Source organism: Hemiscyllium ocellatum, chromosome 14 (genome assembly GCF_020745735.1).
Source record: "Hemiscyllium ocellatum isolate sHemOce1 chromosome 14, sHemOce1.pat.X.cur, whole genome shotgun sequence".
Taxonomy (NCBI): domain Eukaryota; kingdom Metazoa; phylum Chordata; class Chondrichthyes; order Orectolobiformes; family Hemiscylliidae; genus Hemiscyllium; species Hemiscyllium ocellatum.
Window position 1 is genome coordinate 39440800 of NC_083414.1, and position 14870 is coordinate 39455669.

General features: G+C 39.4%; 1 protein-coding gene across 3 annotated transcripts in view; it reads left to right on the top strand.

Moving 5' to 3' along the window:
• Positions 1-14870, top strand: part of LOC132822357 (receptor-type tyrosine-protein phosphatase gamma-like) — a 695764-nt gene that overhangs the window by 466485 nt on the left and 214409 nt on the right. For all 3 annotated transcript variants that reach the window (XM_060835658.1, XM_060835659.1, XM_060835660.1), the window contains one exon: positions 1806-1963. In XM_060835658.1, coding sequence (XP_060691641.1) covers positions 1806-1963 — 158 coding nt within the window. The remainder of the gene's footprint in view (positions 1-1805; positions 1964-14870) is intronic.

Consider the following 14870-nt stretch of genomic DNA (forward strand, 5'->3'; position numbering starts at 1 on the left):
CAGCAGGAAACACTGTGATTTCAGCTAAGGGTACTCGTCCAGTGGATGAAAAATTCTTTGAAAACACAAAAATCCTTTTGTATACAGATGTTTGAGAAACAGTCCAGTTGAGATTGAAGAATGCTCCGCTGAGGATGGAGTTTGTTGATTTATTTACAGGGAACCCTGAATATCAGCGAAATGAGTGGGATCAGAAAAATTAATATAGTTAAAAAATCAATTTAAACACATGGATTACATTTTAAATGAAATGTGCTAGTCTCACTTCAAACAAAAGAAATTTGAGATGTATTACTTTAAACTTGAGGGTGTTTTCTCACTATGTTTAATCCTCACTCATTTAAGTTTTGAACATGGAATAAAGGAAAATTGGGGTTGAGCCAAACATCTGATATACAATGTAAAAATGTGTTTGATATTCTTATGAATTAGGAGAAGCAGTAGGCCATTCAGTTCCTCAAGTCTGCTCTGCAACTCAACAAATCTGCATTTCCACTTATCCTGGATAACCTTTCACTCCTTTGCGGAACAAGAATCATCTACATTTGCCTTAAAAAATATCCAAGAATACCATTTCTACCACCTTTTCAGGAAGAGCGTTCCAAGGACTGACTACTATCTAAACAAATCTCACCACATTACTTTCAAATGCACAACAGCTGATGTTTAACATTGCCCCTAGTTCCAAGTTCTCACTTGAGAGGAAACATCCTCTCCTGTCAAGAGCCTTCACAATCTTGTATGTTTCAATTAAGTCATTTCTTAATTTTCTAATCCCGAGCAGATAGAAGACAAGTCTGTTCAACCTTTCTTCAAAAGACAACACCTCTCGCCTACACCAAACCCCTCCTTTGCCTTGCCTCACCTCATGCTATCTCGGTAACTTCCTCCAGCTCATCAATCCTCTGGGATTATTGCATTCCTCTAAATCTGGCCTCTTGTTCAGCTCTCATTTCTTTAACACCATCATTGTTGACAATACCCTCAACTAACTAGGCCCAAATTTTGAACTCGTCACTCCCAATACTTTTCACCCTTCTACTTTGCTCCATTATGATGCTGCTTAAAACCTACTTACTTGATTAACATTTACTCACCTTTCCTAATGTCTTCTCCATTGACCTGGAGCAATTTTTCTTTGATTGGAGCTTTGTAAAGGACCCCACAAATGTTCAAAAATTTTGCATGATAACAATTTGTTATTGGTGGTCACTTTATTCCAAAAGGCTTTGTTGCACCTCAGTACATTGCCCTAAATCAAGACACTAACTTGCACTGGCCGACAGGCATGATGTTACCTGTAGGCCAGTTCTCATACAGTTGCAGAGCTAATCATGTGAGGGTTGATTTATACTACTTTCCAGAGACAAATAAATCAAAGTTTACAGATCTCAGTGATCACAGATCCAGGAAATTCTGCTTTCAGGGTAGTCTGTGTTGTATGACCTGCCAATTTGAAATCGGAACACATTAGAAATTGAATAATGGTTGTTTACAAACCATAAAATAAGCCCTTGCTGTAAAATGTTATTGACAGAAGTAGTGTAATAACATATTTATCAAATCACTCACCCCTACTTTCATCCTTCAGATTTTGGCTTTGAATTTAAACAGATGTAATGAAGTAACATTGCACCACTGCTTTCCTCAAGATAAAGGGGTGACAATATAAACATAATTTTCAAAAGTAAGGTATAAGTTTGTGCTGTAGTTATTTCCACATCTGCTTTTCATTTGTTGCAATAAAACGAATTATGATGGTTTCTTCATGAATATTGACTCTTCATTAATATTCACACTTACAGAGAAAGAAACATTTCTGGATCCATTTGTATTGGGGAATTTACTTCCTGCCTCACTTGGAAGCTATTACAAATACTCTGGCTCCCTAACAACACCACCATGCAGTGAAACTCTAGAATGGATAGTCTTCAGCAGGCCTATCTCCATCTCCCTTGGGCAGGTATGTATTTAGTGTTAACATGGGAAATAAAGTCATAGTGCCTGTATTGAACTGTGTTGGATTTTTGACCTTGTCCCCAACATGGAAATACATAAACCTTCCTTTATCTTCAAGTACAGATTTCTCAAGTATCATTCATTTTAAAGAAAGAAGGTGTTGCTTTTCCAAAAAGACCATTGACTCTTTTGGAACAGATCTCAATCTCAATCTCAGTAGCTGTTGTCATGCAAACAGAAGTGTGATTGAACAAATTTAAAGTGATAAAAAGGCAGGTGCATGTTGGCACTTTTATGCTTAGCACTTCAGCTTATCTGCAATATAGTTTGTCCTTGAGAAGGTCAGCCATCTGATTGCATCATATTTTCTCATACAATAAACCAAATTGCTTTCACAGATATCTATCTGGTCTATCATTTGCCAGATACTGTTATGTACAATTGTTATACAATGATTGTGGACTTTTAAAATTTAGCAAAGATCTTTAACAAAGCATTTGATATTGAAATATATTGACAAGGTGGCAGCAGACACGCATTCTTCAACAAAAGATATATTTATTATCTTGATTGTTTTTATTTCCATTGCTATGTAGCATAGTTCTTCTGTAACAATGTGTTCCTAATCCTAATAGCCTTCACAAAATGATTCTCATTTCTTCTAGGTGCTTAGAATATGAAGAAAGGCTGATTTTATATTAACTAATTAGCGCTGTCATGTTGAGTCATGCAGATATTTTCAAAGTGAGATTTAGCAATCAGTGCTGTCACAATGACAAATTATTATTGATGAGTAAAAAGAAGTATCTATAAAATCTCTTCTTTAAAGTTAACTTTTTAAATATCATTACCATTAGGACAAAGTCGCTATAAAACCAGAGGGTAATAGGGCTGCTCTCCAATTATAGAGACAACTGGTGGTAAATTTAATTTGACAGTCATCATGCCTCAGGCAAGGGGCAAGGTTGAGAATCAGAACCTTCATGGTGACTTTAGCCAGTGCACGCATTGAACCTGTGCTGGTGGTATTCCCCTGCTTGCAAATCAAAACCCTAATTAAGTAATTAAGGCCTAAATTATTTTTATTTGGGCTAACTCGGAGTTGTATCAAGTTTCTTTGGACGGTTGCTTGCAGCAAAACCAAGTGGGTTTTCTCATCATATCTTACTAAACTTCTCTTACTAATCGCTATGTCATCTGTCACGTCCAACTTCCAGAACAACTCGCTACTCAGTCGATATCCTGGAATTCATCAGCATCCCTTGCACCGCCCTCCCATCTTTACAAGCCTATTGCGCAACTGGACAGCACTGGCTGTCTAAAGCTGCCCTACACAGGTGCTGGTATTTGCCCTGAAAGTGAAAGACAGGGTAAAATTGCCACAGTACTTTCCAGGCAAGGTCCTGTGGGTTCTGATCATTGGGTGATTCAACCTCTTTTCCTTGGAACAGCAGTGGAGGCCCCAACACCAGACCTTGCCAGCCGTTATCCATGGTTTTCACTAGGTTAAAGCAGTCTCAGCCATCTGAAAGAATGCCCAACACTGCAGGAAAAAAGGCAATACCACATTTGGAGTATGGTGCATAGTTTTGGGCCCAATATCTCAGGAGGGATATACTGACCGTAGAGCATGTTCAAAGGAGGTTCACAAGAATGGTCCCAGGAATGAAAAGCTTAACATGAGGAACGTTTGAGGACTATGGGTTTATACTCAATGGATTTAGAAGGATGAGGGGCAATCTAATTGACTTGATGGGCTGAATAGCCTAATTTCTGCTCCTATGTCTTATGGCCTTCTGGTCTAACCTGCTTCCTTTTGCCAGCATTAGTGCCACTCTCTTCTTTCTGATAGCTCACACATACTCTATATCTGCTATTGTATCCACCTCCTACATGGCTCATGCTGTATTACTCTCATTATTGTCTGCAACATTTTACCAACCTGCCCTCATCCACTCCAGCCCCTGATATTACTAATGCTGCATGCACTCTGTGCTGTTTGCTCATCCATTCAGGATACCTCCCATCTGGACCAACAGTAACAGCTGTGCCACCTACTTTTGTCTTCCATTATTCCTGCATCATTATTACAATGAAGAAAACAGCCCAAAGTAATGCATAAAGAGGTTTCTGCCCAATATTCAGCTCCTTACTCCTTATGAGGAGGATCCTGACTCTGACTGCACCGGGCAAGACATAGACTGATATCAGAGGTTGCTCTTGAACAAAGGCTTGCTGATAACTATGACAGGCTTCCTGGTCATATGATAAATGTAACAGCAAGACATCAGCAATATGAGCATGGTGTCTCTGGCTGAGGGAGCAAAACATAAAATTCAAGGCAAGGCAATGCATGTGCAGGGATGGGTCAGGTCAGCTTGAGTGAGTACCATGATAACAACAAAGAGATTAGAGATACAGTCTGGTCCAATTTATGAGATGGGAGCATGCCCCTGAGTGCACAGTGTCCCTGCAGCAACACTACAATGATAGCGGCCAGTGCAGTACTGAAGTGCAGAAACCTCCTGTAAATGGATTGGAAAATGCCATGAATGTTCTCAGAGGCTAGCACATGTTGATGTGAATATCTGTGGACCTGGAATCTATGTGGCCAGTGCCCATGGAACATCACCTGAGGTTTTAGCACTAGATTTCCAAGACCGAAGTTGATTGGAACATGTGATAAGCTGAATCCATCAAGAGCTCATTCTGGATTCCTTATCAAGCTTTCCCAACCATAGAATCATAGAATCCCTACAGTGTGAAAGCAGGCCTTTCAGTCCATCAAGCCCTCTGAACAGCGTCCCACCCAGATCCACCCCCTACCCTGTTCCTGTAACCCTGCATTTCCAATGGCTAATCTACCTAGCCTGCGCATCCCTGGAGACTATGGGCAATTTAGCATAACTAATCCACCCAACCTGCAAATCTTTGCTGATGTCTAACTTAATTACCCAGTTTAGTAAGATGGGTAGAGGAATACTAATAACATACATTGTGGTATTAAAAAGGTGCTAAACAAGCTTTGACAACTAACAATTGACATCATGCCATTACCTAGTAAGAATTTTGCCACAACATTTTTAAAAGCATTGAAGTTACACCGAACTGTTCCCAGTTTTGAAATGGGTCTTGCGATATTGCTGCCCACTTCTGCCATATATTGCATCATAGCTCACCCTATAATACTCCACTCTAAGTTCTAAAGATATGTTTATTTGTCTAAGTTTTTTATTAATGGATTTAAAATTGATTATATTTGTTACTTTTAACAGTGATATTGGTCATTATAAATCTCAAGGAAAATTTTTGATCGAAAAGTAGCCCAATTAACATGTCATGACCGTGCCAGAAATCTACCCAGATTAAAGCAGGCCATTTGGCACATCGAGTCCACACCGACCCTCCGACCAGCATGCCACCAAGACCCATCACCATCCCTGCGTTTCCTATGACTAATCCACCTAGCCTGCACATTTTTGGACTGTGGGAGGAAACCTTTGCAGACACTGGGTGAATGTACAAACTCCCCACAGACAGTCGCCTAAGGATGGAATGAGTCCCTGATGCTGCAAGGCAGCAATGCTAACCACTGAACCACCATGCAGCCAAGTCATGATTGTTCAACAAGTAATTCAAGACATGAAAACCCTCTTCACTGGTCACTCTTCAGCCCCAGCAGGCTTCTACAGCAGTTTGTGATTTCCAGTAAATTTTGTTTTTAAAACAAATTACCCATGTCCCCAGTATTATGGACCAGACTAAACTCCCTGAAAATATATTAAGAAGATATTCTTCTTATTTTAAAGGTAATTGTAAAGGGTTGTGTTCTGGATGTAATTTGATTGGTCAAAATACCAGGCTTGAAACAAAACATACTTTATTCATACACTCTCATTAAAATACAGACAAAATAGAAATAAAATAAAGAATTGGCTTAATTGTAACTCTATCAAAATGCTTAACAAAATAATAGATATATGTATTAACTACTTCTAATTAACTCGTTCAATATAGTAACATCCCATAAATAATCCCTGGCAAAGGCAAATTCAGTAAAATAGATTATTTCACATACAATTCTAGCAGCAGGAAGAGATCCTTAGGTTTTAGCTGCAACAGAGAGAGGGATAACAATTTCCATATCCAACTTCAAGACCCCAGAAACTGCTACTAAAAGCTAAAACTAAAAAAAAATTGGTTCTATGAAAGTTTGGCCCCACCCATCAGACTACTTCTATTGTTCCAATATTAAAAAAAGGGTGCACAAGCTGTATACCTTGTTAGCTTGAGCAGACTGTTGTTTTTCCTCTGTCTCAACCTTTTTTCATTGAAAGAGTGACAAAATACACCTCTTAAAGCTAAAATATTGTCACATCAGTCACCTTCCAGACTTCTTCCAAAGAAACCACGCCAGGCACCTCCACAAATCTGGAAATAACCCAACTTTCCACAAATCTTCAAGACTTGAAGTCCTTGGTAAAGAATCAGTTATGAAACGTCTCTAATATCTCCACATTTGGAAAAATGAAATGTCATTATTAAATTTGTTTCATTGGAAAGTGTGAACAGTACAGAAATATTAATGTAATTAAGATACGTTCATACTCACATTCATGTACTCACTATTCACTTATTCTTTACATGTAACATACATAGTGATGCCTGGCACTTCTTATGAGCATTTAGGTAATTTTGACAAGGATGCATTCTTGATATAGCATCAGCGGTTTCATGATTCATCCCCACAAATGTGAAGAATCTCTAAGAAATTAGCAATTTCCATCAAAAAAAGTCTGGCAATTTGGTATTTCAAATTTTCCCTGAAGGCTAAGGAATTATGACTTGTTTATCACATTGTTTCTCTATAGCTGTGATGCTCATACAATTAAAAATAAGACTATAAGTCACAGGAGTGAAAGTTAGGCCATTCAGCCCATCAAGTCCACTCCACCATTTAATCATGACTGATGAGTGTTTAAATTCCACTTACCTGCACTCCCTTGCGAGATCAAGAATTTATCAATCTCTACCTTGAAGACACTCAACGTTCTAGTGTCCACTGCGCTCTGTGGCAATGAATTCCACAGGCCCTCCACTCTCTGGCTGAAGAAATGTCTCCTCATTTCCATTCTAAATTGACCCCTAATAATTTTAAGGCTGTGCCTACGGGTCCTAGTCTCCCTGCCTAACGGAAACAACTGCCTAGCATTCACCCTTTCTTAGCTATGCATTATCTTGTAAGTTTCTATTAGATTTCCCCCCAACCTTCTAAACTCTACTGAATACAATCTCAAGATCCTCAGCCTTTCATCATATATTAGGCCTACCTTCCAGAGATCATGCGTTTGAATCTCTGCTGGACACGCTCCAGTGCCAGTATGTCCTTCCTGAAGTGTGATAAACTGGACACAGTATTCTAAATGGGACCTAACCAGAGCTTTATAAAGTCTCAGAAGCTGCTTTTATATTCCAACCCTCTTGAGATAAATGACAACTTTACATTTGCTTTCATAATCATGGACTCAACCTGCAAATTAACCTTTAGAGAATTCTGGAATAGCACTCCCAGATCTCTTTGTACTTTGGTTTTATGAATTTTGTCACCGTTTAAAAATTGGTCCATGCCTGTATTCTTTCCAAAGTGCAAGACCTTACACTTGTTCATGTTGAATTTCATCAGCCATTTCCTGGACCACTTTCCTAAACTGTCTAAATCTTTCTGCAGCCTCTCCACCTCCTCAGTACTATCTGCCTGTCCACCTAACTTCGTATCATCAGTGAACTTCGCCAGAATGCCTCCAGTCCCTTCATTCAGATCATTAATATATAAAGTGAACAGCTGCGGCCCCAACACTGATCCCTGCGGGACCCCACTTGTCACTGCCATGCTGAAAAAGAACCTTTATCACAGCTCTCTGCGTTCTGCCAGACAGCCAATCCCCAATCCATGCCAGTAGCTCACGTCAAACACCATGGGCCCTCACTTTACTCAGTAGCCTCCCATGAGGCACCTTATGAAAGGTCTTTTGGAAGTCTAGATAGATAACATCCACTGGGTTTCCCTGGTTTAATCTACTTGTTACCTGGTCAAAGAATTCTAACAGATTTGTCAGGCACGACCTCCCCTTACTAAATCCATGCTGACGTGTTCTAATCCGACCCTGCACTTCCAAGAATTTAGAAATCTCTTCCTTAATAATAGATTCTAGGATTTTACCTACAACCGAGGTTAGGTTAATTGGCATATAATTTTCCATCTTTTGTCTTAATCCTTTCTTGAACAAGGGGGTTACAACAGCAATTTCCAATCATCTGGAACTTTCCCTGACTCCGGTGATTTTTGAAAGATCACAGTCAGCGCCTCTGCTATTCCTCAGCCACATACCTCAGAACTCTAAGATGTAGCCCACTGGGGCCAGGAGATTTATCAATTTTTAGACCTCTTAGCTTTTCTAGCACATTCTCTTCTGTTATGACTACATCCTCAACTCTGCCCCCGACTCTCCTTAATTGGGATATTACTCATGTCTTCCACTGTGAAGACTGATACAAAGTAGTTATTAAGTTCTTCAGCTATATCCTTATCTCCCAGCGCTAGCCTTCCCGCATCAATTTGGAGTGGCTTGATTTCTACTTTTGCCTCTCATTTGTTTCTTATGTGTTGAAAGAAACTTTTACTATTATTTCTAATGTTATGGCTAGCTTACCTTCATATTTTATCCTCTCCCCCCTTATTTCTCTCTTTGTTATAACCTGTTTGTTTTTGTAGACTTCGCAATCTTCTGATTTCCCAGTGTTCTTGGCCATTTTATAGGCGCTCTCTTTTTCTATGATACATTTCCTGACTTCCTGTCAGTCATGGCTGTCTAACCCCTCCCTGGATAATCTTTCTTTTCTTTGGGATGGACCTCTGTACTGTGTCCTCAATTGCACCCAGAAACTCCTGTCATTGTTGCTTTACTGTCTTCCCCACTGGGCTCTGCTTCCAGTCGATTTTCGTCAGTTCCTCTCTCATGCCCTTGTAATTACCTTTATTTAACTGTAACACCATTACATCCAATTTTGGCTTCTCTCTTTCAAACTGCAGAGTGAACTCTGCCATATTATGATCACTACCTCCTAAGTGTTCTCTTACTTCAAGATCTTTTATAAAGTCTGGCTCATTACATAGCACTAAGTCCAGAATAGCCTGCTCCCTTGTGGGCTCCATTTCGAGGTGTTCCAAAAAGCCATCCTGTAAGCATTTCATGAATTCCCTTTCTTTGGATCCATCGGCAACATTATTCACCCAGTCCACCTGCATGTTGAAGTCCCCCATGATCACTGTGACCTTGCCTTTCTTACATGCCCTATCTATTTCCTGGTACATCTTGCGTCCCTGGTCCTGACCACTGCTGGGAGGTCTGTACATAACTCACATTATGGTGTTTTTTGCCTTTGTGGTTCCTCAACTCCACCCACACAGGCTCCACATCACCTGACCCTATATCACTCAGTGCCATTGATATAATCTCATTCTTTACTAACAAGGCAACCCTGCCCCATCTGCCCATCGCCCTGTCTTCTCCTTGAATGTTTAACTGCCATTCCTGAACCCCCTGCAACCATGTCTCTGTGATGCCTACCACATCATAATCATTCACGACGATTTGTGCCATTAATTCATCTACTTTGTTATGAATATTGCGAACAATTAGATAAAGTGCCTTAATGCTAATTTTCTTATCCTCAAGATTTCCAACATCTCTTGTAATATGTCCTAAGTTATCATTCCTTTTTGCTTCATTCCTAGCCTGCCTTTAACCCTGCACACATGCTAACCTGCTGCTTATCTTTCTACTTTACTCCATACTCCCTGTTGCTTTCCCTTTCCCTTCCCCCAGATTCACACGTTTAAAGTCTTAGTGACCACCCTATTTATCCTTTTCACCAGAATACTGGTTCCAGATAGGTTCAGGTGGAGAGCGTCCCACCGGTACAGATCCCTCCGGTTCCAAAACTGATGCCAATGTCCCATGAAATTGAATCCCTCTTTCCCACACCAATCTCTTAGCCATTTGTTTACTTCCCTAATTTTCTTATCCCTATGCCAATTAGCATGTGACTCAGGCAGTAATCCAGAGATTATGACCCTTGAGTACCTGTTCTTCAATTTCTTCCTAATGCTTGATAATCCCCAAACAGGTCCTCCTTCCTAGCCTTGCTTATGTTGTTAGTGCCAATGTGGATTCTTCCCCTCTCACTCCAATATCCTTTCAGGCTGGTCGGAGATGTCTTGCACCCAGGCACCAGCAGGCAACATACCATGCGGGACTCCTGATCTGGCTCACAAAGAAAACTATCTGTCCTCCTAATTATAGAATCCTCTATAACAGCTACTTGTCTTTTTGTTCCCCCTGTTGTCCCTGATCATTAACTGAGTTTGAGTTACTTAATCTACCTGAAACAAAGTGTCCCGGTAACTCTTCCCCTCCTGGATGTGCTGCAGTGTTTGAAGCTCAGATTCCTGATCTGGAGTTCTTCCAGCAGCCCACACTTGCTGCAGATGTGGTCACTGCCGTTCACAATGGGATCAGCCAGCTCCAACATCATACACCTCCAGCACATCATCTGTCCAGCCATCTCTACTTACTTAATTAATTTATACAAATTTATGATGTAAATAATTTCTAGTACTTCTCTATGGTCTTATTCAATGAACCAACTAATAGTAAACTTTTAATCAATCACACGATACACAAGAAATATAGATTAAAACATCTTACCTTAGCAACACACGAGAGTCCCTTTTTTGGTTAGAGGAGGATGACAGGTGGGAGACACTTCAAGTATAGAGTCTCGGGATTCAGCCGCTGCCCAAACAAAATGCTCAAGAACCAGTTGCACTTTCCAGTCTCTTTTTCCACCATGGAATATCACTTTTGGTGTTGATTCAGTGAAGTATCCTACAGGCTTCTCTATGCATAACCCATCTCATTCCCATATCAGTGGCATCAGTCATTACTTTGAAGAGGTAATTTGGTGTAGCCAAAAGACAGTGAACAAAATGGATTTCACTTTCTCAAAAGGTGTCTGGCCACATCATCTTGGTTTTTTTTGAGCAGTTCATTGGTGGAGCAGCAATAGTGCTGAAATATGATAAAAACATGCAATCAAAAACACACATCCTCAAAATCTCATCATTTCCTGTTTAGTTTTAGTGGTAGGTTATTCCACATTTACTTGTGCTGCTCTTTGCAGCATTTGTCCTTGCCTTTCTATGTGACCTAGATAGGTTACTCATGCCTTTGCAAATTCACTTTTTGCAAGATTTATCTTTATTTCAGCTAATAATAATTTCTAAATCAAACCTACTTGCTCTGAGTCATCATTACAAGTGTCACTGTATACTAGTACATCACCGTCATTAGAAACACTGACTACCACTTGGTTCATCAGTGTTTGGAAAGTTGTTGGTGTATTTTTTAGGATGAATAGTATCATTCAGCATTGGAATAGATTAGTGTAACAAAGGCCAATATATCTTTAACTCTGGGTTTTAAAGGAACTTGGCATATCTCTTTAACACATTTCTTTTGATAAGAAATCTGGCATTCCCCACCGTGTCAATACAGTCTTCCAAGCAAGCCTTTGTTACTGGATTGACCTTTCTCTAGTTGATGCATAATCTGGTTGAACCATCAAACTTCAACTCCAACACCACTGGGGAACTCCAGCTGCTTTGTCTAATGTATTGGATTTCTGCTTTCATTCAGGCCTATTTCTCTGGACCAAAGCAACACAGGTACTATTTTATAGTAACCTCAGGCTGTCCTGTGTAGGGGTTTGCTTTCCATAATGGTGGTCCACCAGTTGTAGTCATTTTTAATTTCAAAACTTTAAAATGTACTGGAAGAGCACCTTAAATTGAGATTTCCATTCTCTTTATCTGCCATGGCAGACCGTAGCTTCTTCAGTTCTGCAGGGACTCCTCTTGGTCCTCCAGCTTTGACAGTAAATGCACCCTATAGCCTCCACATTGACTTGGACAGACCAATAAATGTTGAGTTGTTCCTCTTGATGCAGGATTGAAACTTACATTTCACATCAATGTTGGGGAATCCAACACAAAATCCAAAATGCTATTCTACATTTGAGAGAAATCTGAATAAGCGGGAGGCAGGTCTTGGAGGGATTTGAAAATTGGAATGAGAATTTTAAAATTATGGGATTGTCTCACCAGTGACAGTATTTGTCAGCAAACATATGGTTAATGTGTGAATGACACTTGGTGTGAGTTAGTATATGTGAAGCAAAGGTTTGAATGATCTCAAGTTTATGGAAGGTAGAATGTAAAAGATTAGGAAGGTATGCATTAGAAGTGTCACATCTAGAGGTATGGTTAAGTGTTTCAAATAGCAGTTTCGAAGAACTGAGGCAGGAATGGAGTTGCAAATATTATGTTATCTTGGTGATATGGTGCACAGATTGCAAACCATCTGATTCAATCCGATACAAGTTGCTCAGGAAAGGGATAAAGTTAGCGATGAGGGAACAGAGTTTGTAGTGGGGACCAAAGGCAATGGTCTCAGATTTGCCAAATATTTAATTGATGGAAATTTCAGGTTATTCAATGCTAAATGTTGGACCATTTGGATGTCCAGCCATTTGAGAACAGCAAAGGGGTCAAGAGAGTTATTGGTGAAGTAAAAATGGATTTATCAATGAATACATGGTCAGCAGTATTTTAAAAATTGCGTGGTCTGAGAGATCACATGCAACTGGGGCAGGAGTATACCATTCAGCATATCAAACATGCTCCACCATCCACTAAAATCATGGTAGATCCAATGGTGGTGATGACTTCCATTTCCCTGCCTGGTCCCCCAGAACCTTTGACTTCCTTGTTGTTCAAAAACCTATCCAACTCAACACTGACTATATTCATAGACAAATGTTGCAGATCCCTGTTGAAGAGAATTCCAAACAAGATGAACATTAAAAAAAATCCTTCTGATCTTTGTCTTCAGTTGAAGATCTCTTACTTTTGTGACCCCAAATCTAAATTCCCTTCTCAGCATCTAACCTGCCATGTTCTCTTGGAATCTTACCTCTTTCAAGAAGATCAACTGTCATTCATCTGACTAATGATTAATGGTCCAATGTGTTTAATCTTTTCTCATAGGGAATCCCTTTATCCCAGGAATCAGCATAGTGAATGCTGTTTTATATTCAAGTGGTAAGAACAAAATTGTACACAGTGATCACATCAATGTCCTGCACAAATAAAGCAAGCCTTCACTATTTTTAAAGTTACCTTCCTAATTATTTGTTGCACATGCGTGCTAACTTTTTCATGCTTCATGAAAAAGGATATCCAGACTCCTTTGTACCACAGTATTCTGCAATCTTCTTCCATTTCAATAACATGCTGCTTTACTGTTCTACCTGCCAAAGTGGATACTTGTACATTTTTCCACATTCTTGTAGTTCTTGAAATGCAACTGCTGCTTTTGTTTGTTTGCCTTTGAAAATAAAAGTGAATATTTTCAAATGTTTGAAGGTTTTCCAGTATGTGATGATCCAACATTGAACATATTTGGCTACATTGAGAATGTATTCAGTCACACTGGGCATTAGGGAATAAGTAATACTCCCTTAGATAGGATGACATTAAAGTTGGTAACTAGTATGACTTGGATCTGAAATAGCAGTACGCTTATGAATATTAACTTGTGTTTTCAATGAAATGTCAACTATGCCACCTTTGTGATCCTAGAAAAATTTGTTTTTGGTTCTCCTCATGGTATGTGTGTGATGAAGGTCAACACCTGGTGCATAGCTGGGCTTTAAAGGTGGTGCCAAGAGATCCCTGCAGTGGCAAGTACTTCCTTTCTGTCAAAAGGGAATATAGGACAAATGTATGATAGAGAATTGCATTGTTATGGACCAGACCCCCTGTCAATACTTTAAGTAGTTAGTCTAGACCATAATGTGGTGCGAAGTGCTTGTTGCAGTTGTGATGCAACTGATTTAACCACTCAACATGAAGCAAAACAATTTATTTAAACTCCAAAGTTAAAATACAAACAAAAGTAAGAGGAATTTAGAATAACATACTAATGGAAAACTTAAACCAAATAATAAATACTGTACCCATTACTAATTAATTGTTCCAATATAGTAATATCCCATAAACAGACCCCTTGACAAAAAGGTACATTCACACACCGATTCTTAACTGCCATTTTTCAATCCAGGAGGGCAGAACATCAAGAGAGATTTCAGAGAAGGTCACAGTTAGGAGTCATTTACTGAAACTTGCAACCCTTCTGGGACCCCGACAGATTCCAATTGCTACAGCTAAACAAACTAGAAAGTCTGATCTAGGAGAGCGGCCACTCCCCTTCCACTGCTGCAAACGCTGTTAAACAAAAAACCTAAAGATCCCTTAACCTATTGACATGCCGGACCCAGTAGTCACTTTGCCACCTCTGCCTTTACAACCTCTTTTCAAAAAACACAGGACAAAATAATCATCACATGCATAACTAATGAGGTTAATTTTGGAGATTAATGTGAGAAATTTCACTAGATTTGTTGGAGAGCATCCTTTCATGAAATTAGTCAACACTGACAATGAACCAACCTCTGTTAAAATTCATTCTTCTGCTTCTTGTTGGATTGCCCATCCTCTACCTGTGCTTGTTTATCCGCCCTTACACATCAGCTATTATTTTGTACATTAATTTTTCATGTGTCACCTATCAAATGCATTTTATCCATTCTATTTACTATTTTTTAAAATTCTTGTTACATCTTCAAAGAACTCTAATAAAATCATCAACCACAATTTTTCTTCACAAAATCATGTTAATTCTGCTGATTGTATTATGATTTTCCGAATGTCCTGCCATTCCTCTTTCAGA